Genomic DNA, 26,699 nt, shown 5'->3' on the forward strand with positions numbered 1-26,699 from the left:
TTTCTGGGGCAAAGTAAAATGGAAATTTAGGTGAAAATAGAGAGAAAATTTTGTTGTAATCACAATACTTCCTATACTATTTACTTCTTCAAAAGGAAGTAAAAACAATATAATTTTGCAGATAATGCTATTGATTATGACTTAAATCAGAATATTAATTAGAAATTTCAATACATAAATTTGATACTGAAATAAGTTTTAAATAATTCACGAAAAAATAAAATTAATAGTTAGTTTTAAATAATTCTTGAAATTGATTATGAATACTGCTTCAAAACTTCTTTATGCTATGCAATGGTCAAAGAACAAGAAATATGTTCTGATATTATAAATCAGGAATAGCCAAACTTTTAGAGAAGAGCCCTACTTTTTGGAGAAGAAATAATCTGCATACCACACGTTAAATTTTAACTAGACGAAAAATATAAAAAGTGAAACAATGTTATTTATAAAATGATTATGAGATTTTTAATCTAATAGTAAGTTTTTTTTATTATTTCCTTGGCACAAAAGAGCTTCTACATCAAAAAATTGTAGCAGTAACTAGTTGGCTCAAATCAAGAAGCTCCTCTGTAATATCAAAATTATCATTTGTGTAATGCACTACTATGGTTAGCTGCGTGTTGTCTGTACTGTTATAGTTTCCATGCAAAGCTTTTGATAAGCGCTGGCAATTTTGTAATTCAGACAATTTGTGCGCAAACTTCTTTGCTCATGTCACGTAAGCAATGCATCACTATGTTTCTAAGTAAAAAACTATTATAATGACCTTTTTTATGGACTATATTTATAATTAAATTTAAATTAGTCACAAGTACGACTTTAAATGCTTTCTTCCAGAGTTTGGTTAATGAGCACCTTATTTTCTCAACTTCTAAAATTTTTCAATAAGTCCTTGAATCGCATTCTCAATACTATGCACTGTCACACTGTGGCATGGATGCCCCGAGTTGACCATCACTGTAATAAATTCAATTAAATTAGATGAAATTTAACAACTTTATGCAGTTATTTTCACTTCTTTACTAATAATAAAGCTGAAAGTCTCTCTGTCTGGATCTCTGTGACGCGCATAGACAGTTCGGCCGATTTTCATGAAATTTGGCACAAAGTTAGTTTGTAGTATAAGGGTGTGCACCTCAAAGCGATTTTTTTTCTTTTACTATTTCAATTTTGAGAACATTTTCCGGAGCAAAATTATCATAAGATGGACGAGTAAATTACGAAATTATCATGACGTGGAATGGGAGAGCGAATGAACGTAGCCAATTGGTAAGAAATTCATCATCCATTTTTTGTAAATATACAGGCGAACCAAATGACCTTTTAATTTCCTACTGTGGGCAAAGTCGTGGGGGTACCACTAGTTTAAAAAGTACATAAACATATTATAAAAGGAAATATTACAATGTTAAATCATACATTTGCAGAAAACTGTACATGCTTCGAGGTTACAACCCTTTTTTAGTGAAAAATAGTTCAGCTTATGAATATCTTTTCCTCTCGTACACAATAAGTTCAATATTCTACAAGTGTAATTTGAAACTTTCTAGTAATTTTCGAAAAAAATAGGGCTTGAAAATGTTTGACTCAAGTTTTAAGAATTGTGTCAACATTGCTTTTTGCATAACTAGGACTCCACTGTATTTAGTGCCCATTGTTATTTTGAACTGCTCAGATTCAAATAAAATTTAAAAAAAAGAGAAATGCACTTAAATTTTGTTTTTAAGCAAATCAGAGTTTTAAAAAAATGGTAAAAGTTAATAAGCATCAATTACATCAATACAATGTTTGAAATATCTGCAAATTATTAATTAGTTTAATAATTTGAGATAAGACAAAGAAAGAAACAAAAAAAAAAAACAGTTTTGCATGAAAATAATTGCTTTTATTCACCAAACCAGAGCATTACATAACAGAAATTCTTTTCGTGCAAATTACATTCCTACAATAATATTAATTTGAGTTAAATGTAATGCAAATGGAAGCTTCTTAATAGCTTGGGAATAATGCAACAAATAACAATTTAGTAACTATAAGGTTATGACAATACTTATAGTTCATAGTCATATGTTATGTACAATGAAACTTTTAAACAGAACATGAAAGGAAACTAAATAATCAACAACTAGACTTGACTGAAGAAAAAATTGATCAAAAGAACAGGAAAAACTCCATAGCATATGGAGCTTTAAGAAGCTTTCAAATTAAAATAATACAGTAGCCTCTCCTATATCGTCCTTGTTGGGTGGTAACAAAAAAGAGGGATATATCCATAACACGATAACAACCACCACCATTAAAATGGAGTCATGTTAGGTACAAGTAATAATGTACAATGTGCACTTAAATAAATGTAGTTTTTTTTTTTTTTTTTTTTTGTATTAGAGTGACTGCCCTAATAAAAACAATTGAAAGATAGTATTTCAATTGCTTTTTTAACGTAGCAATGCACTCTAAAAACTACATTCTTCTAATATAAAAAAGATCAAAAGCTGCAATACAGTTCAGGGCTTTTAGCATTAATTATTTAAGAAAAAGAGAACTTCAGGGACCAAAACTGAAACATAAGGAACTTTTAAAGGACCTGAAAAAATAGAAATTTCTTGAAAATCATGTGATTTCTCCAGCACAGATGAAAAAGATGGACTTTTAGAGACCAGATCAGAAAAAGGTAGGAACTCCTGTTACTGAGTCCTGTTGCAGTGCTTGGTTCAATCACAGTGAATTAAACTTGAAAGAAACTATGATCTTTATTTATTGACTAAATATGAAAAATTATATTTTTACAGTTCTGGCTTCAAGTTTAAAGCCAAGATTTTTTACCTTTAATTTTATACTAAACAAAGGAAAAGCACTATATATCCAAATCAGCCATATAGCGAGAGGTTACTGTACAAACATGCAAATACATCAACTATTTTGCTGCAGTTTTAAAAAAATAATTGACGTTCAATATAAAAGGTTAATGAAATCTAGTCATTTTAAATGCTAATACAAAAACCAGCATTATAATAATGCTGAATAATGAAAAAGTCATAACTTTTCTTTTCTGACTAAATATTTTACTGATAGGAGAATTCTTCCTCCCATGAACTTTTAACAGATGAAACAAATGTAGAATAATTCTCTCATTAAACGAGTTCTAGTACCTTTAGAAATCATGATAATGCAATTGTTTCATCCATTAAATTACACTTTAACAAGAAACAAACAACTTTTGGCTTGATTGATTCAGCTAAAATTTTCACCATGATCTCTAATATATGGTACTAGATTTTCTCGAAATTACAGTCCATGTAATGAGAGAATTATCCTATAGTAATTTTAGCTGCATCAGTCAAGCCAAATGTAGAAAATTATGCCAATTTACTACACACTATTGGCAACTAGATTTTTTTTTAATTTCTTCACAATGAAAACCAATGAGAGTGAAGATGAAATCTCAGACACTAATGAAAGAAATAATAATAAACAGTTAGAGAACTTTTTAGAATACAAAATAATGTGCTGAAATGAAACAAAAAATGAGTTTTAAAAATACAAATCAATGTACATTCTTTCTTCATCAAAATATGCAATAATTTTGCATTTTAAAGGAAATAACACAACATATGCCACATTCATCTTTTGTAAATTTGAAACTAAACTTAAATGTGTCATAGTTTCTTTTCCTTCATACTATGAGATAGTTTAATGGCACAAAAAAAGTGGTTTTGCAAAAGAAAAGTGCAGTTAGTAACAAACTGGGCATTTGTTGGAAAAAATATGCCCTTTCAATTCACTAATGTGAATTTAAGCTTTACAGTAATTATAAATTAGCAGTATGCTTACTTTACTTAAAAAGAAACAGACTTTGTTTTAAATATAATACAAATTCAATACAATTTTTATGGTAAATATACTTTTCATAAATATATACATCAATTCTGCTAAAAACATTGTATGAAATGCAAAAAAAACTGGGGATACCTAACAGCAAAAGTAGTCCTATTTCATGCATCAGAAAAAAGAGGAGAAAAGGGAATAAAGTAATCATTGGGAAAATATTTGCCTTCATGTTCTGATTGATTCCGATAAAAGCGGGCGAAAGCTCGAGTTTGCAACAGGTATAATTATTGGCTATCATGAAATTTAACTTGCAATTAAAATTTTATTCAACAAATTTATAAAGACTTACCATGTATGAGAGCGTTTTGAGAGTGCTAGCAATTTCAAAAAATTCACACATATTGAGCTAAAAATTGTGGATAGTTCTAAGGGAAAACAAATTTTTGGATAATGTGAAGGGCATAATGGGAAGCTTTGTTATTCAAAAAGTTTTGTTATTCAAATTCAAGCAGCCTAAATTTAAAAATAACATGTGATAAATAAAGCATAACCTTTAATATTTTAAAGTTTATTATATTTTTTAGTCTGAAAAAGAAAGTTTGCAAGGGAATTTTACAATTATGTAAGATTTTAATCAAATTTGCACTACAAAACAAGGAGCCTTTGACATGTTAACTGCTTTATCACAGCAGAATAAATTCATTTCAAAACTCAATTATTACTATTAAAAATAGTAGCTAATATTTTATCCATAAACCATAAAATACTAATACTCTATTTGTTTAAAATTTTTAAGGATTTCAAGTAATTTTGACTATATATGAGAAGATGGACCTAAAAATGAAGACATAACTAAAATAGAAGACTGTATACAAACACAGAACATATTATGGTGAGAAAGAACAAAAAGTCTTAAAAATTCTAGAATTTGAGAATGTAAAATTCCAAAGAAACTTAGTAACTTTATATACTTTTTAACAGTATGAAGAATAAATTTAAGCTCCAGTGATATTTTTCCACACGTGTGATGGGAAATAGCGTCATTTACACAGGACTGTTAATTTTCACCACCAAATATTGGTGACCATCGAAATCATTAAAAATGATCCCCCTCTTTATGAAAACTCATACAACTGAATGAAAAATGGGAACACTATTTCATAGAAGAAAGTTGTACATCTAGCAATCTCATTTTTTTCTCATACTCTTGGCGAGCAAAAATTAGTTCTTGTTCGATTGCCCTAAGTTTAGCAGTATGTTCTTCTTCAATTGCTTTTATTGTTGCATTATGTTCCTCCTGCATGAATCGCAACCTAGCTTCATGTTCTTCCCTTTCAAACTGGGCTTTTTCTGAATCAGCATCAACTTTTGATTGGGTTTCTCGTTGAGACAATAATAATTGGTCTTTGTAAAGCTGCAGAATAGCTTCATGTTCTATTTTTAAATTATCTAATCTTCTTTGATGATATTTTTCCACCAACTTATCAATTACATTATTTGCTGCTTGATGAGCTGAATCAACAGCTGATTCTGTGAAATATATAATCTGTTGTTGGCCATCAGCTACCTAAAAGTCAAAACAAAAATTTAACTTGAAACGTTAAAACAAAAAAATCACTATATTAGAGACTTTTTCAAAGTATAAAATAACACTTCATAACAAATAAACTATACCAATTTGCATTAAAATAATTTTTATAACTTGTGTTCTATATGCCCTGTAACTGCTTTTGAATGATTAATACAAGTTCTAGTGTATTCTTGATTTTAAGGAAGAAATTGAAGAAGAATCCTGTTTTGTTAAAATCATATCAGGAGGAAGTTGACAACCCAAAGTTCATATCTATGTTCAAGGCTTAGAATTTGTAAATTCTGGTGCAAATTTTCCACCTCTGAATAGTTTTTCAATCCCCTAAATGTATACAAGTTATGTAAATTTCAATAGACTTTTAAAATTCTAGTAAGATATAAACTTCATTTTTTGATAAATTGCATCAAAGTTACATATACGTTTTCCTGTAAAAACACTACTTTAGGTAACCCCGCCCCCCCTTTCCCGCCTTTTATTTTCTTCCAAACGCTCAAATTTTTTATAAGTTCATTCAAGGAAAATAATATTTGAAAATATCCATCTACACTTTGCTGAATGCTCCGATGATAAAAATTTCAAATCCTGTGAAGGATGCAAAAATATTCCAACACGTACATGCTGTTAATAAAACAGTAAGACAAAAGAGCTAAAAAGACAATCTAATGATCAAAAATAGCAAGAAAATAAACGAAATTTTAAAATAGAGCTTGCACCAAATAAGTGCAAAAAAAGACAAAAAAAAAAAAAAGAAAAAGCGATCAATTTCTAGGTTCTCACTGGAAGAGATCTCTTCTTTTCCCATGACTTCTGTGTCAAATTTATGTGTTGAAAACCCTCTTTCAACATCAGCCTAGCAATGGGACAGTATTAGTAATTTTACTTAAACTATTTTGAAACAGAAAAAAATGAAAGGCGGAAAAAAATAGAAAATAACAAAAATTGAGGATTCAAGAAAATCAAGGATCCAAGGAAGAATCTCATGCTTGTTATTTACAAGAAAATACCAACCAGCTAGAAGGTTGAAAACTATAGTACAAAAAACAAAGCTAAGAGTTGGGGGAGTATACTATGTGCCACAAAAAGCTCAAAAAAATTTCCCAAGATACAGAGGTATAGTAGGAAATTCTCCCAACTTTATAGTCTAACCCTTTCAAATAAATATCACAAAAATAAATACTGACAGATTCTAATATAATATCACTAGCTGCGTTGCCCGGCTTTGCCCGGCCTACCTTGAAAATAAAAATTGCGTCAAATGATGTATATTCAACAATCAGGCATAAAAAATAAATAAAAAACGCATCATGATTTCCCTTCCAAATAATGGTGACAGATATTAAAATACTTTTAAGAAATTAAATCCAGAAAGATGGATTTAAAATGCGTAACCATGGAAACACAAAATAAGTTTAAGGAATTAAAATGCGAAAGAAAATGGTTCACAATTTGAATGGAATCGAGATTTCTTAAACTTGATTTAAAAAGGCTTGTAACTTTTTTTCCTTCCGAGATAACAGCTTATTTTTTCGACCATAGGTCGAGTTAGATCTGGAGTAAAAAAGGTCGCTTTTTCCAATGGCGTCAAATAGAAAGCTGTGGGACAATTCCTTCACTTTTGATTGATTTATTTAATGAAGAAAGTAGTGCCTAAATTTCAGCTAAGCCTAAAAAAATTTGAGATAAAAACGCAAATAACTCCCGCCGTATTAAAGTTAGAGTATTGAAACAAATTGTATAGAACGCGTAGAATTCTACCCTTTCTAACGATATGTAGTATTAATATATGCAAGTAATTTTTCACCCCCATATTTGAGAATTTATGTGAAAATTAAACGTAAATAGGAATAAAAAAAGAACTATTCATCGAATTTTATTCGAACTGGTCTGCAAACCTTTTCAGGACTTAAAGGAACAAACTGTTAAAATTTCAGCACAATCAGCCGGGTAGTTCTCGAGTTTTGCGAGTTCAAACACACAAACGCTTTTTGAGGACTTCATTTTATACTATGTAGAGATGCTCTCTCACCATTAGTTAAAATACATAAAGGAAAAGTCATCTATTGGGAAATTGCAAGCAGCACTGAATTTTGAATAATTTACATATTACTTGATTGAGGAGAAAATTGGAGCTCATTTTGAGAAAAAAAATATTATCAAGTTACAAAGAATTTAAAGGAAAATGTTATATGTTATTTGTTAAAAGCAACAATCAACAATTGTAACCACAAAAAAATATTCAAGCATTTTTTTTGCATCCTTCAATTTTTTCTGATTCTTTCTTAACACATGCCACTACATTGTGAGCAAGTAAGAACCTAAATTATTTCCAACAAAATGCTGTTTTATGATAAACAGTCGTCAATCACAGAATAAAACTTTTTTTTTTTCCAAACCATTCCATACCATTGTGAAAGTCACAATTAAAACTGTTGCATGTTTTGTTAGTGCTGAATGAAAGGAATGGCTGCAGTCTCCTTAATTCACCCCCCCCCCCCACACACACACACTGTACAACAGTGTACCTATTTATGGGTCAATCTTCAAAAAGTATAACTTTTCTGTCACATGCCTCTTACAGTATAAACTTTAAGGAACAATTCATTTACCAAGGTTTTTTAATTTAAAATTTCATCACAATATATCAGTTTAAACTGTAAACATTTTTTTAATAATAATTTTCATCTTAATGTCTTTTTGGTTCACAGCATGTGAATTTGGTTCACCTCCTCGGCATATCACATGTGACTGCTAACATTGCTTAATAACTTGTTTAATTAAAAGTATATATTTACTTAATTATTATTTCTTTTACAAGTGTCTCAAATACTAATAAATTGTTTCAGTATATTTATTTTTTTAATGTTGTGTTTTATTCGATTTTGGAAGGATAAGGAATTACATTATACAATAAATTCTCACTTCTGTTATCCGAACACAAATTGCCATTTCGCATTCATTTTATGTTTGATGATACGAGAGATCGCCCTTGTTTATTTTCAGCTATAAAGAAGTTTTAAGATTTTTGTTGAAAAACAAGAATATAGATTTTGTTTTAAAAACCAATTGTGTTTTGTTGGGAATTCTCACCTTCATGAACTTGAATTTCAGGAATGTAAATTAATGTAAAAAAAAGAAGTGCATATGTTTTTATATGCTTTTATATGCTTATTAACATGTGCAGGTTGTAGCAAGAAGGAAAAAATTTCTTTCCCTGAAAAACATATACATTAGGCATATATTAATGGAAAACTCCTCACCTCCGTGACAGACCTTATCAATGACTTTATTTCTGAAGTGAGAATAAATGATAGAGGAAACATGAATCCATTTCAGACAGTCTACCAAATAATAAATTACCAGCAAATTATCAAATTTACTAAGTTGGAAATGTATTAATACTACACTGTTTTTTAACACAAATCTGAATTAAAAGGAAAACTAAAATTTAAGCCTCACTTTAATTAAGAGAGCTTAGTATTAGATTCACACTAATCATTAATATAGCTCATTGTTTGCAATTAACGAAGTTATTTCTCCGATATTCCATTGGCTTCTATTTTCAAATACTATATATATATATATATATATATATATATATATATAATAAAAGTGAGAAATACTGAAAAGACCACACCAAGAGCCCATAGATGCGCAACGCAGCTTTTAGTTTTAGGTTTTAGCTCTAGTTTATTGTTTTTAGCTTAGCAAGTGGTGCGTTTGCCCATTGTTACTCTGTATTACATGTACTGGAGCTTAAACATTCTCTTCTAGTTTATAGTTAAAATTTTGGTCTTTTGACCATAATTAATGAATCCTCCACGGCTGATGAGCTCTGGATTCATTCTTTTTCTATTCCTACTTAATAGCTGTTTGCATTTTTCCTTTTTATCATAATTTGTTTTTTATAATTTGTTTAATATTTGAAATTCTGTTTACTTAATCTTATATATATATATATATATATATATATATATATATATATATATATATATATATATATATATATATATATATATATATATATATATATAAGTTTTTCTTCTCTCCACCTCCCCCTTGATCAGGGTTTTTTTTTGTTTTTTTTTTTTTAATTTATGAGTAAAGTAATTGGAATTTATCAGGACCATTCTTTATGGCTACTTTTAGAAGTAGGTTACTTTTTCATGCAAGAATGAAAATTAAAAAAAAAAAAAAAGGTTTTAAAATTGAACATTATTTTCATTCAAAAGATACATTCTGGAGAATGACCCTTATATAAACTTAAATTTAAAATCAATTTTATAGTTTTTGGCAAGTTGGGAGAAGTACTATTCCCCCATCCCCATTATCCCCCCTATAGATCCATCTGCCACTGTAAATATACAGCGTGTCCCAGCTTTCGGGGGGAGGGTGCAGGTTCAAAAAAGTGATTTTTTCTTTTTTGTTCCATCTTGTAGTTAAACATTTCAGAAATATATATTCCCAAAATTTCAAGCCGTTTCAAGCAAAATTCTCAAAGTTATCAAGTATTCAGTCTCTGCTCCTTCAAACTGTAGCTCAGGCAGCTGCCGAACAATGCAGCAGATCTGACAACTGCAGACACTCAGAATGTCAGTGCTGCTTGCTCGCAGTTAGATAAAAATACAATAATAAATAATGAAAAAAGAAGAGGCTAAGGAGACCGAATCTGCTACAGGGACGTACTCTCTGAAGCTGGAATTGATGCTTTTAAAACTTTAAATGCGTTTTTCTCAAAACCACTTTATCAAAGTTGTTTGTTCACTCGCATTTTAAAATATTTTTATACACATTCTGCATATAAAAAACCTCCCACCTACTTTGAGCCTTTTTTGTTTTTTTTTAATGGGTTTTTTACCAACAAAATGGAAAAATTTTTAGTAAAAAATAGAACTTTTAACTTTAAATGGCTGCCAAAAATTTTAAAGTCAAACCAAAAAAGATCCGAGAATGTAGGGGGGAGGACTTTGACTAAATTCAAATAGAATTTGATTTCAGATAAGTGAAACTGAGATACAGCGAATACGGCATCATCTTTTTCCAAAGATGTTCCGGGGAAAAGCTTTGTTACCGACTTGTCTGTGGATATTTTTTTGATCAAAAATTTACAGAATATTCTTAAAAACCGTACATATTAAATGCACAAAAGGTTTTAATAAATTTAATCAAACCTCTTTCTTTCCCCAACTGCAAGACCCTATTTTCACAACCGTTAGTCCTAGATAAATACTTCCAATCCCAAAAGCAGAATACTGCTAAATTTGCGACATACGTCGCAGAACAGGTGCCTGAGTTGAAGAATAATTCTGTTCAAATGCGAGAGGAAAACCCAGACAACTTTTCTGCAGAAATTCTAGAGATTTCTGCAAATATCTTCCAACCGAAGGTAGAATTTTGCACAAATTCTTCAGCTTTCTTTAAATTAGAAGAAAATCTAAAATTTTCGTAAATTACGATAATTTGACAGAAAGCTTGCAAAAAATGTTGAATTTGCTCGTGAGAAATGTAGTATCTGCAGGTACTTTCGATTTACTTTGAACTTCAAGAAATCTGCATAATTTGTGCAAAATTCAATCTTGAGTTGGAAGATATTTGTAGAAAATCGGTAGTTTCTGCAAAAATTTTATATTCTAAATCGGAAAAGATTCTGATTTTTCTAGCGTTTTTGGTTCCCGTTTTCCTTTTTATCCCTTCAATCAATCTTCACCTCTGCAATTTCCTCCATAAACGTATGTTTTGGAAGCATGCCAGCATTTAAACATGTCCATCGTCGAAAATTGCATGGCTTGTTTGGGACTTCTATCTTTTTGCATCCTTAAAATATTTCAATTAATTTTGAAAGTTTTGTAGTGTTTTATTATATGCTACCCTAACTTGACTCATTTTACTTATTATTTTAGTAGTTTATTTATTTATTAACATTATTTTAATTGCTCCTTCATGCCATGTAAAATTGACCAAAAAAAAAACCTATGTTCGGATTTTTATAAAATTTTGTATCTTTGCTCTATCTACGCATTTGAGAAAGCATCAATATATTTTTGGAGAATTTCAATCGGCTTAGGTTTCACAGAAATTCATAGCAACAGTGAAGTTTTAATAATTAAAAAAAATAAATAAATAAATAAAAACCTCCTGCATGAAACTATTTTGGTTTAGGGCTCTCAATTTGTGGAAAAGGTCACATTGGTTGCTTGTGTATACAATGCTCTTAACATACTTTCAGAACAATTTTGGTCAAAGGTTTTACATTGCACAACATCATCAAGTATTCTGTTTGGGGCTTCCAATAGCAAAAATGGTCAAAATAATGTGCAGAGATAAGATATCAAAAGTTTAAAGCAAAAAAAAGTGAGAAGACAAAAAAAAATTTTATAAGGTCCCTAAATTGAAGGGGTGATAGTGGAGTAGTCAAGTAATATTTTCTGAAGACAGTGAAATTTTTGGAAACTATGAGGAAGCTCATCCCCAGTTATCTCTAATTTTTATTTTAAAAAATCTTTTAACTTAAAATGAAGATTAATTTAAAAAAATGCAAAGTTTTCCAAGTTGTTTTGTCTTGTATCAACAGAATTAAATTTTCTTGAAATGGTTAATAACTAGTTTACAAGTATTTTACTAATGAAAAAAATGAAATACAAAAAAAATAGAGCATACGAGTAGAGCATCTAAATGCAAAAGCATTTTGGACTGACTCGTAACAACATAGAACGCAGCATTTTTTGAAACAAGTTCACCAGATCTGGCCAAAAAGGTACATTTTTCAGCTTTTTGTAGCAGATTGGTACAGCATAGATAGTTTGCGTAATTGGTACAGTTCTACATTCACAAAAGTTTGACCTTTACTTTCCTCCTTTTGGAGGTGGTTGGAGTTCAAAATGCTGTCTACCACCTGACAGCTAACTAATACCAGTGGCACCTATGGGCTCTAGTGTCCCTGGCAAACTACAGGAATGGTGCCCTCCTTTAGCTCTATTCTAAATTTTTTTAGATCTATTCTTACTAATTTTTAACAAAAAGGAATTAAAATAGTTTACTTAAAAATCATTAAAAAAAATTGAAATAATCTTGGCAAATTTCCCTCTTTCTGTTGCGCCCCTGGCGACAGCCACTCTTGCCAATCCCTTGGTACACCATTGAAAGATAAGGCTAATCAAAGAAAACTAAACCTTACTTAACTAAACCTAAACCTGATGGGTAGTGATAGCAATACTGAAGACAGCAGGTAATAAGGCAAAAGTTTTGGATGGTATTGAACTCTATTCAATCAGATTTATGAAATATTCAAACACATCAATGCTTTTTTAAAGTATATTTTTTGAGAATAAAATGCACATTTCTACAAATGATATTTTTTGCTAGAACCATTGCTGGTTGACTGTTTTAGAAAAATATCACCCCAAATAAACAAAACTAAACTTGTACATACTTGTGCAGTCGGGGGTACAACTCTTGCATCACCATTGGTTTCTATGTCATTTTTTGTGCCATCTAGATTTTCTGAAATAAAACAATATATCAATATTATCGTAAACAATTAAGCATTGAAGTATACAAGTTAGAACCAAGGTTTTTTTTTTAAGCTGCAATAGATCCATTTCAAGATGACCACCAATGAATGTCTTCGACAAAAAACAAGCTCACTCACGGGGATTTAACTTTGGAGTGCTACCCAGGATAGCAGAATTTTTTTCAGTAGGCTACAACACAAATTAAAAACCCAAAAAATAAGTCTGTAAGGTAAACAACAAACCATTGTTAGATTTAGTTGTAAAAATTGTTTTAATACTCGCCACTGAATCATTGAGGATAAAATGCTAAATTTAAAAATTACAAAAAAATAATATATATATATATATATATATATATATATATATATATATATATATATATATATATATATATATATATATATATATATATATATAAAAAGTATGGATGACATTTTTCCCTTTAATTTATCCACAAAATCTACAGCTCAATAAAGCCAATGACAACTTTCTGTCTGCCGATTTTCTGGACATTTCTTTCAAAATTGTTGATTCTAACCTTATTACAGATATCTATGATAAAAAAGATAACTTCAATTTTTACACAAAAAGTATGCCACATTGGTACAGTAATTTACATAAAAAGATCTTCATTAATATTATAATTGGACAGCTAAGCAGATTCTTTAAAATTTGTAGCAACAATTCTCAATTTAATAAACAAATCTTCAAATTTGCTGCAAATCTCTACTATTACAATTTTTATCCTGCCAATTTCACATTTTATTATCTTAATTTGTTCAAGAAATCTTTTCTTCAACAAGGACAGATTTAGTTTCCACCCAAACAACTGCGATTTGGCAACAGTGTAACTGGGTAACTTTGATGATAAAGAGTGCTGAAATCCTTTCGACAGGAAGGTGCTTTTTGGATGCCCTGCCCCAGCGACCTGTTCGATTGGCGTGGCATCGGATTTTCGTCTCTGGCAAATGGATACCTAGACATAGACATTGTTGTCGACGAAATGTTTGAAATCATGTGGTATGTAATTTTTTCTCTTTTATTTTGCAGGTCAGAGCTGGGGGGTTGGTAATACATGACAGCATATTACTAATATGCATACTATTTACATTTATAAAAATTATTGCATATATACAAAAAATAAGCATATATAACGTTTGATAATTTTCCTGCCTTCTATATTAAGCCTTATAAGTAGCTACACATATTAGTTCGTTAATTCAAATACATATACTTTTACTTCTAATCAATTTTGCTGCATGTATGATACTGACCCGCACAGAAACCTTGCAGAATATTTAATATGCCAGCTGCTCCAGCTCTTCGTAAACGTAGCAGCAGTTTAATACCCATGATTTCATCAATTCTTGTTTTCAATGTTCCTAGGTTATTTTTTAACGTTCCATGTTCATTTTTGTTGTTGTTATTGTTGTTTATCTTCGTTGTTACATACACTTATTTCTGTGCTACCCGTGTATGTGAAACTACACACTTTACTATATATATATGTATATATATATATATATATATACACAGCTGCCAACATTGAAAGATGAAAATTGGGGAGCATTATGCATAAAATTAGCGAGTCTGCATTAATAAATTTAGTGACACACAGTGGTGACCAAAATTGTGGTCGTTTTTTGAAAGTTTCATGTTTTTCAACTTTGTGTGCTTGTAGAATATATTGATGTTCACTTAAATACTAATGTTTTCTTTACATATCAAATTGAAGGTACTGTTGGTTCCAGTTAAACAAATACTGTTGGTTTCAAAAAATATTATTCGATTAAGCAGGGATTGCATCTACGGCATGGGAAATATTTGGTTCCGGGATATTTTATTCGTATAATTGGGGTATTCATTTATCCGTTACGCGATTAAGCGGGGCCCGACAGTAATTTAATGAAGAATTTAATAAAACACAGAATTAAAATTTCTGAAATATGAAAAAAGTTATGCTTACTTTAGTAGAACAAACAAACACAAATTGTTTTGAATAATGATGTTTGTAATAAAAGCCTACTAGCCAATCACAGTTCTGAGGACCAATCAAATGTCTGTAACTATAGTTTAGGTTCTTTAGATGATAAAAGAGTTATTGTTGTGGAAATATTTTGCGGAATGATGCATACTAGTACAATTAATTAGAGCATTGCTGTTGTTGAGTATTAAGTCCTTTTCCTTCTTTTTTTTTTTTTTTTTTGAATTAAACTAATTTTAAACAATGTCATCAACAAGATGAACTGATTGGACATTAACAAAAAGAAGTCAAATTGTCCTATTGAGAGAAAATGGCCTCTCTTATGCTGAAATTGCAAGACAAGTTGGTGGTTCAGTGACTTGTTCTGGTGTCCGAAAGTTGTGTTTACATTATGAAAAAACAAAAGCAGTGGAAAATAAGGCCAAATCAGGCCAAAAAAATGCACAATTGCTACTGATGATACAAAAATAAAACAGCTATGCCTTCAAGATGGAAAAATTTCATCAGATGCCACTCAATGTGAAATGAATGCAATGGATATAGCAGTAAGTTCAAGAACAATAAGAAGAAGGTTATCAGGATTTGGACTACAAGCTAGAATTCCAAGGAAAAACCATACTTAAATCGAAAGCAACGCGAAAAAACGAGTTAAATGGGCAAAAGAACACAAAACAATTAGAAAATTAATGGAAGCAAGTAATCTGGAGCGATGAGAGTAAAATATCCCTCTTTGGTAGTGATGGTAGAAAATACGCAACAACCAGAGTAGGTGAAACGCTTCATCCTGATTGCATTGAAGAAACTACAAAAACCTAACAAATGTCATGATTTGGGCCTGTATGTCTGCAGATGGTGTGGGCCGAGTTCAAGTAATTGATGTCATTTTGAAATCTAAAAAATACATCAAAAGTCTTGGAACCAAAATTGATACCTTCCATCAAGGATCTCTTCCCCAACAAAGCACCATTTATTTTTCAGCAGGATTCAGCTCCATGCCATACAGCAAAAGCATGCAAATTATGGTTTCAAAATAAAGGCATATATATATTACCATGGCCAGGAAACAGCCCTGATCTCAATCAAATTGAAAATTTGGCGATGTTTGAAAATTCTTGTATGAAAAAACTTCCATCCAATAAAGACAACATATTGAATCTATAATTGATTCTTGGTACCATGTGATTAAGAAAGATGAATTCCAAACACTCGTTCACTTGATGAAAAGACGCTGTGAAGCAGTCTTAAAAAATAAGGGTTATCCTAGTAAGTAGTGATTGTATAAGCATCAAATGCAAATCTAAGACAGATCTAACTAATAGTTGCATAACTTTTTTTGTAATACAGATATTGTAATACTGTTTTTGTTATTAAATTTTACATTAAATTACCTTCACTTTGATATATAAACATTTGTATTTAAGGGAAAATTGATATATTCTACAAGCATACAAAGTTGAAAAATTTGAAATTTTCAAAAAATGTCCACACTTATGGCCACCATTGTAAGATTGAGTGTAAAAAGGGATTTTTAAGATATAAGAAAGATTTTGTAAATCAAGATTGTAAAGAAGCCTAACTTCAGTGTTCAACGTTGAACTCCAAAGTTCAGGAACCAAAACTTGGAAATTGAGATCACTAGTTTTGCTTTTTTGGAATTAAAAAAAAAAAAAAAATTTCAACTTTTAGGTTTGAAAAAAAAAAGTATCAAAAGTGGAATAAGTTTATTTTTGCTTAGAAGTTAAAATTAACAATCCTTGCTGCAGACTAAAATATGGAAAGTTCAGAAATCTGGTACAATTTATTGCATTTTTGGGGTAATTAGTTTTATAAAAAGGAAAATGAATTTTTATAGGAAGAAATTATACAATTTTCATACTTGTGTATGAAAAGGTTTCGCTTTTGCAATCGTGACTGTTAGGATATTCCCGAAATTCTAATTACTGAAAAATTCCTTTCTTAGAGAATTTCTTTGTTTTAATGATAATTCAAGACATAATCACTCTTTTAGGGAGTTAAAGAGAAGTATCAAAACACAGGAGTCACGAATGAATTGGAAAAGTTGACAGCTAGAAACATAAGCTAAAAAAGTTCCAAATACAGTGGATAACTGGGGTGTGGTACACTTGGAAAGGGGAAAGTTCACCTCATCCAAATTCTTTCCAGTAGAAATGATAAGCAAAACAGTGGGCTAAACTAATTCTTCATTAAAATATGGGAATTAGAAGTTGTCTCATGGTGTACTGCCAAAAAGTAAAAGACTTTCTCCATGGAGAATCCAACTTCCTAGAGACCTTGGAGTAAGGAGTTTTTTCAAAATAAAAAGCTGCAAGAAAATGCATCTAATTCTTCAGTTGTGTGGAACAAATAGTTTTCAGAAGGAAACAAATATGAAGATGATAATATAGAAACTCTTTTAAAACTCCATGACTCAATTTTGAATTTCATAGAATGTCAACAAGCTGGAAAATGAAGAAACAGTCAAGAGTTTCCACGGCTTAAGTTTCCAATATTTTGCTAAAACTGAACATAATATAAACTTTTTTCATTTGATTTTTTAGTATATTGCCTTCTTTGGCTTAGGTTAAACACTTTTGTTTGTGTTTGCGGGGAAAATATGAATGCATGTTTATGGATGGATTATCTGCAAGCAACGTCTTACACAGTATCTACTTGGAATCTTCGTGTGTGACAAGAAATTGAGGAGATATCAATAAAACGTCATTTTTGGCAATTCCATTTTGGCACCACAATTGGTAAGAAATTGCCAAATGTCGCCAAACATTTTGCCACTTTAAACCTTATAGGTCATCATAGTCACATAATCATAACAGAGGTCATGTGATATGCGTGATAAAGTCATCCCCGCAATAGTGAATCAGAAGTGACCATAAAGCGGACATAGATACCTACATACATAAAAATAGGCAAACATAGATATGTAGGATCAATATTTAATAGTATAGATCAGTGGTGCCCAACTTACGGCCCGCAAACCACATCCGGATCTGAAATACTGATCTGTGTAACCGGTTGTTTTGTTTAATGTTAAAATCAAAAAGCATGATGAATGACTAAGTTACAAATTTGAATCCAAATGTTCAGAAATTGGTGTCTGAAAAAACAGATGCATTTAATAAAAGAATCATATTTCCCCATACTATTTAGAAAATTTAAAAATATTTTGAAAGTTTGCAATGCATATGCTCTGGTTCTGGTCAGAGAGAATGATTTTAATAAGAGGTTCGACTCTTGGGCAGAAAAAGGTTGGGCACCACTGGTATAATGCATTTATTGCACTTGAACTCCAAAAACCATTTTTCTTTTTTAAGTTTTTAAAGCTTATAATCAACTTGAGCTGATTTTAAAAGTTAACAGTTTATTACCATTATTTCTAGCATCTAAATATTGTCCGTCATAACCTTCAGCACCATCACCTATAAAACATGCAAAATCAAAAATCAGAACATGTACATCGTACAGAAAATAAATCGCACATAAAGGGGGAAAAGTTGATATATCGAGCTGTCTTTGGGAATATATGGAGAAGAATTAATTTTTTCTGTGTGTGCATGCCATTAACTTTCAAAAATGTTACATTTTTTAGAGCTTATTAGGCAGGTATACATATTTAACAGTAGATGTGTCAAAACATCGATGATTCAGAACATCAATAATTTTGGGTAGAAGTATTGACACCATCAATGTCTTTCTTCATGATGCCTTCATTTGGAAAATCGATATTTTTTCATGGATGTTGCACCACTAATATTTAAGAAGGATAAATATACTAAGTGAAAAAAGTCTACTTAATCTGAAGAACGAATATTGGCTGATGAAATAAACACCAAAATGTAAACTTTATGTGTAATGCATAAAAGTTGGTAAGTACGCAATATAATTAACTATTACACTTAAAAAAAACGGATTGATAATTTAACAAACTGAGAGATAAAGCTATAAAAATGACTTTAAAAAATTAAAAAATAAAGAAAACAATGTCACAAGGCATTATTTAACCATGCACATACAAGATATGAAACTATAGAATAAATTAAGCTTTAAGAAAGAAAAGCTGTACGAGACAAGCCGGCTCTACTATTTTTGCTGCCCTAGGCAATATTGAAAGTGCTGCCCTCCCCTTACATTAAATAATAATATAAAATAATAATTTATTAGTAAAATAAAAATAACATTAAAGTGCTTAAAATTAAAGTGAGTTTCTAGTTTAATTCCAAACTGGTTTAGCATATCCAAGCACTAGAACACATTTTAAATTATCTTTTTTAACATTAAAGTAGTGCATCTTATGACACTGAAACAGATATCAATAATTTTAAAAGACTTTTAAATAATGCAATTTGCAGCCTTTAAAATTAAACTGAATTTCTAGTTAAATTCCGAACTATGTTTTACATTTGGAAGCACTGGTACACACTCCAAATTATTTTTTTAGCATTGAAGCAGTGTATCTTATGGCGCTGAAGCAGATATTTATGAAATACATCGCAGATACCCTACACATATTCATACTTTAAAAGGAATGTTTCAATTACAAAACTTGCTGCCCCTAAAACCTGCCGCCCTAGGTGGCTGCCTAGATTCCCTATCCCAGGAGCTGGGCCTTTTTAGTGGGCACCTACAAAAAGCTCAAAACTAAATCAATCACCCTGATGGGAATGAAGATTAGCAATTTCAAGCATTCTAGCCAATGCTCTAATGTTACCCATGCAGTGTTTCTTCAAAGAAGCACAAAAATGAGCTATTAATACTACACTTTCAGCCATTAGCTGTATTTTTAGCTGTAGCCCTGTATTAACTTTAGCAGCATTTAATAGTTAGTACAGTAAACTCCATATTATCTGTGGAATTGGGTGGCACAAGTGCTGCGGATAAACCACAAAAAAAAAAAACTAAAATGAGAGACAAATAAGGTGAAAATTGTCCTTTCTCAAAAACTTAGCTGTATTGATACATAATACTCTCTACAAACAATGAAAATATATACAGTACAGTAAAAATGTTTTGTATTTTTGCAAAACGGAACTTATCATTATGGACCAAGTGTATGTACGATTGACGAAAGCACAATAAATAAATAAATAAAACAAAAATAACTGAGTTTAAATTTGCAATTTTTCGACAATAAAACAGCCATTGGTATTTTCTTTTTGCTGCGAAAATACATGTTCCTGATTGGTGATTGACTCACGGATTAATTGGGAGTATACTATGCTATCTATTTTATTATTAATGAAAAAAGTATTAGTAAATAAAGTACTATTATTTACTTACCACAAGATATTGGAATAAGATCTGCTAAAATGTCTGAAGTTGTTTGTTTCTTTAGATGCCTTTTCGTTTTTTGATGTTTTTCAATGTCACCTTTGTGAGCTCTTATCTTTTTTCCACAGATTTTGCAAAATGCAAGAGTAGGATCCTCGGGCACAGCTGATACCCATGCTGAAAAAAATATATAAACATTTGAAGTCATTAATAACGCACAAGTTTAAAATTCTTGCTTCTAAAAATTTTCATTAACAGAAACTCTTAATATTTGACATAATTTTACTTTACATAATACAGTACCCACCTCTAATAAAATCACTGGATTATAGAATCAGCTGCTTTTTAAAATCAAATCTGGAAGAACAGAATCATTGCAATACCAAAACATGTTAAAACCATCTTTTAACAAAATTACTATTGCCGTTTTATAAAATCAAACTTTTGGACATCATCAGCAAAATGTTTTTAAAAAAGCACCAAGAAGTGAAGGAATCGATCTCAGAAGATGAGGAAATCTCAGAGTCAAATTTGACCCTTCATTTTCAATAGATGTCAGAAAAGTGCTTGATAATGTACGATGCACTTTAGAACAAAGAGGAAAATATGTTGAACATTACAAAACACTTGGTAAACTCTTAAACGATATTGAATCTTGGCTCTCCCAATTCTGCTAAGCAAACAATACACCTACATTTCAAGATTCTTGTGCAAATAATTATTGAAAAAAATGTACCTCTTATTTAGTTAAAATGATAACTGTATTTTAAAACACTTAAAACAGAAATAAATGAAGTAATTCAATTCATTTTTAGAGTATTTAAACTTCAAAAACTTTCATTTTTTTGAATGCCGGATAATAAACAGGGGTCTGGCCAGAGGATATTTGGGTCCGTTAACGGACCCTTCACAAAAATCCGATCAACCAAAACGGACCTTTCACAAAATCCTGATCAAACAAAACGGACCTTTCACAAAATCCCGATCAAACAAAACGGACCCTTCACAAAATTCTGATAAACAAGATCGGATCTGTCAAATTGTTTATTGAAAGAGCAAATCTGAAAGCAAAATAACGCATATTTCTGTGTATAAACTGATAATTTTTGGAACCTTTTTTTAAGTCAAATTAGAGGGATCAGCTTATACAAAATCGGCCAATTTTGAAAAAAAAAAAAAAAATCGGCACTCTTGCGATGCTCCTGCAAGCGATAAATAATTGCTACTGCCAAATAAATATAATGGTTGTTTGTTTTATCTCAGCTAATTAGCAGCGGTGTTGTTGTAAACTTTTCTGAAAAGGCATTGGTAAGCACTTTTCTCAGATGCTCCTGCACAAGCGATAAATAATTGCTACTGCCAAGTAAATATAATGGTTGTTTGTTTTATCACAGCTAATTAGCAGCGGTGTTGTTGTAAACTTTTCTGAAAAGGCATTGGTAAGCACTTTTCTCCACTCATGATTTAATAAACAATAATAATATATATCTGCGAAATGAACTTAGAACTGCAAAGGGATAGTAAGGGTGAGGAAAAAATATGATCGCTTCAGATAGGGTTACCAACTTCAAAATTATCACCACTTAGCGTCTGGAGTTGAACCTTTATAATAACTTGATTAGAAAATATTCTCATCATTTTGCCAGCTTGTCAATATTTACGTTTTTACGGTGCAGTGCGATGTTTACTTGTTATTTTGGGAGAAAATTATATGTGTTTTGATTTTTCGATGCTAACAAGGATGATTAACTTTAAATAAACTCTTTTAATTACCTTTTTTTTTTCTTTAGATGTCTATATTTTGAAAAATCTTTTAACATCCGATATGATAATCATATTTTGTTCTTTTTTCAAGCTAACTACGCTTTATTAGGATTCAAATAAATGAAAAGTATCTTTATTTCTGTTAGAACTCTTATTTCAAGTTGTTAAAGCAAAATTCCATTTTCTGTTATGAGTCAAAAATTAAAATGCTGAATAGATGGTTTATTTTATTTATTTATTTATTTTTGGATCAACGGTGTCCACAGATATTAATGATATGTTTATCATGGGACTCTAAAATGCAATTTTAAAATAATTTTATCAAAAATATTTCTTTTACAAGCCGTTTTTATACTTTTGATGCCTTCACTTTGAGCATTGCGATCTCTTTGCATCCGCTGTAGGAATCCGATTTTTCGAATTTTTGATGATTATTACGCTTTGTTAAGAGGTAAACAATTGAAATATCTTTTTATTTTTGTTAAAATCACGAAATTTATAAGTTTTAAACGAAATTCTGTGCTTTTTAAGAGTGTCTTGGGTCAAAAAGTTGAATACTGAACCCTATTCTGAATTTTATTTTATTTATTTATATTTTTGTTACAATTATTTTAAATACTGCACAGAAATATTTCTAGTATAATTTAACGTAATGTACAATGGTAGATAAATATTGATACTTGAGAGAGCGATGCCCCCCCCCCCCCCCCCCCCGCCAAATATCAGAAAAAACACTCCAGAATGATTTTTTCGACATAGAAGAGGAAAACACTCAACTTTAAGTTTAATTGATGCAGTTTGTTCCATCTCTGAATTCTAAAATTTCGTTTTAACAAAAAAAATTTTTTTTTTTTGACTTTTTCACAAAATTAACTCATTTTTCACAAAATTATTTGATTTTTCACAAAAAACGGACCCTGTGAAAAATCCTGGACAGACCCCGAATAAAATCAGCCGCTTTATAAAATCAAATGAGTCCCGAAGGAATGTGATTTTAATAAGCGGCGGGCACTGTACATATCTGTAATCTTGTATGCTAACCATGCAAATTTTTAGAGGCGAGACATCTAGTCCCCTAATCTCACCAGAGATGGTGTCGTCTTAAATAGCTTTTCAAAACAAGTTTCATGAAACATTTTTCAGTCAAGTTTTATATCTACCCCAGCTACTACACGGTGGACCAGTCTAATAAAATAAGCAATAGGTAAAAGTTTCAAATCTTGCTTGTTCCTCGATTACAAAGTCTGTTAGTCCTACTGGCCATGAGAGAATCCTGTCAATTTTGAATGGTAATAATATTGTAAATAAATAGTATCTTCATTAACAATGTTTGTTTACAGTCGACTTTTTCAGATTTTTGCAACATTTCAGAAAAATTTTAGGGGAAATTTAAGATTTTGTTTGACTGCAAACAGATAGAATGAACCATAGTTTATTACAAAAAACAAACTAAACTGAAAATATGTTTTATCCCTCATGGCAGGCTGGCGAAGGATATCGATTCTGTATTGATTGCTGTAAAGTCGACTATAATGGAAATACATCGCCAGCTGAGTCATTTCCAGCCGAGGAGCGCAGTTTCATGCTTATTAGCACTCATCAGCCGGGCATAGGAAAGTGACTGAGCTGGAGATGGAAAACAACCATTGCTTCAGTCACTCGTCTGGTCTGCGCTAATTCTATATTAGCTACCAGTTTGTTTGGCACTCTTGGCTTCCTTAGAGGTTTTCCATCTCCAGCTCAGTCACTTTCCTATGCCGGGCTGATGAGTGCTAATAAACACGAAACTGCAGTCCTTGGCTGGAAATGACTGAGCTGGCGATGTATTTCTGCTTTAGCCCTGGCTATTGGGCGGTAATTTACTGAATATAGACTATAACGGTTCAATTATTTTAAGGTTAGGTGACAATGCTGGCCAAGGCAGATGTTTAACTTCATCCTTGTGTTCATCAAACCATTATTGGACAAGTCCCGCCAAATGGATAGGTGCATTATCTTGGAAAATTCCATCTCCTTCAGGAAACAATGTTTGCATTATAGGATGGATCTGGTCAGTTAAAGTGTCTCCATGCTTCTCCTCAGTGATCCTTCCTTTTAGGGTTACGACTGGTTCAACGAAAAACCACGACATGCCTGCCCATATCATAAGAGATCCTCCTCCATGCTTGACAGTTGGAAGAGAATCACGATCATATGCTTGTGCTGATGTCCTCCAAACGTGTACCCGTCCTGTAGTAGGGAAAAGTGTAAAAAACGATTCGTCAGACCACATTACTCTCTTCCACTCATCAATCAACCAGGATTTGCAAGTATGGCAGCATTGCAGCATTAACATCTGTGACAAGTGTTTTGGGAATCTCTACTATGCCGTAAATTTTCTGTTTATAAAGGTGCGATAGGAACAGGGGACCCTCGGGTGTGATGTTTATAAAGGTGCATTCTAAATGTAATTACTCACACTGGTGAATCCAGATGGTGATTTGAGTTCTGTGGTCACTTTTGCTGCTGTTGATCGCTTTTTAGACATTACAATCCGAGTCAATACTCGTCGATTTCTTTCACTGAGCTTATCTTTCTACCCACTATTTTACTTTGCCGAGTTTCTCTTACCTTACCACGCTGTGTGTATGCTGCCTTGACTTAAAATACTGCCTACCTCTGAAAAAAAGTTGAGATGTTTCAGTTACACTTGCTCCCAGCCAGACTTCGCCTATCCCCTCTCCCCAAAAAAAAATACTTTGGTTTTACCATATTACTTACTAGAGACAAGTAAGACTCAAGAAAATATTAATATCCAGGGACTAGTAGTTTGAAAACACTAAATAATTTTTTGAAGGTCGAAAAATTTATTTTTAATAAGATGTAGGTACAACGTTTTTGAAGCAAAAAAAATTAAAGATATATATATATATCTTTTTTACATAAAAACAAATTGGACCTATGCCTAAAAGGCTGCAATAATAAAATGCTTTTTCTTTTCTTTTCAGAGGCCTTTTAATAAAGAAATTGTCAAGTTTCAAAACACCCTGGAATTTTCCTGCAGTACTCTAATAACTTTAAAGCAGAAAATCTTCAGTTCCGAAAAAGTACTTTAAAAAATGACATTTTACAGGAACGTACGTAGCAAAAAGAAAATATTTTGATTTTTGAAGAATAAATATGAAAGGTACAAAATGGTGCATCAGCAAATGTTCAAAAAATGCAGAAGAAGGGATAATTGTATGATTGTGCCACAACTTTTTCACTTAAGTTTTTAAAGTGTAGGACTCATTTTTCTACAGAAATAAATTAATAGCTGTCGTTTTAAGTTGTAATACATTGGGAGCATATACGCATTTCAGTAGAACGTCAACAATTGTCATGTATATCTATCGTTCGTGGATGTCTTTTTATTTTATGTAATATACTTTCAAGCAATGAAATTTGTTTTTGTGTGCGTAAATAGTTTATAAGCTGGAAAATTCCAGAGTTGATTTTTTCTGAAGTAGCAAGAAATGCCAATGAAAATTAGGGAATCTCCAATAGAGCATTCCATTGAATTACAAAATCTCGAATTTAATCAATTTTAGGCTTACAAGTACGACGTGAAATTCGCTAACCCACAACAATAAAAAAATTATAATCGGCTATCAAAATGTGTAACTATATGAGGGGTGACATTTTCATATCTTAAGTGTCGTGTCAAATACATGCCATGAAGAATATATCGCATCACGTCACTATTTCGTTCGAAGTACAAAGAAGACGCCATCTTAATATCAACTATATGAAAGAGGATGAGTATGCAGAACTTCAAAAAGTGTGGAAAACTTTAATTTTCAATGATGTATAGAATCGGCGATTAGATCAGGGACACCCTTTCATATTCAACTATCTTGAACTTCATTTGGCGTAATTTTAGTGTTACCTTAAAGATTGGCGTCCTGGGCGTCGCCCTGAAGCCTGAGCGGCCGCCATAATGACAACCCGTGCCGAAACGACATCGATCTCGCCAAAAGCGCAGTATAAGAACACTTACCGTATCGGTCTTCCCATTCCTTCTTGAAAACGCGCTTGCTATCATATCCCTTCCACTTCCCTGTAGATTCACGTCCCTTTTTTAAGTGGCGGCTGTCCGGAATCGTCTTGTTGAACTGGAATAGCAATAGCACTTAATTCTTCAATATCGTGTGTGTATGACTGTTGTTGGGCGACTACCACATTAGTTTGTACAACTGTTGGAACTACCGCCATGTTTCCAGTTGGAACGACCGCCATGTTTCGTTTTCGTAACGCCAAGTGCTGAATAGTAGAAAGTGGCGGGCGAATGTGTCCCACGCGCTAGGCATTCTGGGAGTAAATGAGGAGGCTGGCAGGTCGCTCGGGCTCGGCCGCGGATCTGACGAGAAAGATGGAAAAGACTAGAGATCCCGAAATGCGCCAAATTGTTTTGAAAATTTACTTGCCCACAGAATCGCCAAATATCATTCACATTATCGCTTTTTTTTGTTCCGAAATTAAAAAAGAAGGATTGCTTGACGCTAATTTTAAAATTTATTTGAAACACAAGTTGCGCAGTTCAAAAATTTTCTGAGTAAAATTCGTTAGGTGGCTCCTTTTTATCTGCAACAGAAAAAAATTAACGTGATGAAGCAAATTTAAAATATTCTTAGTTTATGCAAAGAAATATATTTTTTCTTTTAATTTAGTATTGTGTTAATTTTCTGTGAAAATTGCAATGTAAATACAGAAGAACAAT

At 31.4% G+C, this 26,699-nt stretch overlaps 1 protein-coding gene across 1 annotated transcript; it reads right to left on the bottom strand.

Moving 5' to 3' along the window:
• Positions 1-1,865: 1,865 nt before the first annotated feature.
• Positions 1,866-26,315, bottom strand: LOC129225620 (uncharacterized). Its single transcript, XM_054860090.1, is given in 6 exon segments — positions 1,866-5,398; positions 12,849-12,919; positions 18,298-18,348; positions 20,207-20,374; positions 25,980-26,064; positions 26,066-26,315. Coding segments are annotated over 6 exon segments (942 nt in total). The 5' UTR covers positions 26,219-26,315; the 3' UTR covers positions 1,866-4,984.
• Between the last annotated feature and the right edge of the window lie 384 nt (positions 26,316-26,699).

Source organism: Uloborus diversus, chromosome 1 (assembly GCF_026930045.1).
Source record: "Uloborus diversus isolate 005 chromosome 1, Udiv.v.3.1, whole genome shotgun sequence".
Lineage (NCBI taxonomy): Eukaryota > Metazoa > Arthropoda > Arachnida > Araneae > Uloboridae > Uloborus > Uloborus diversus.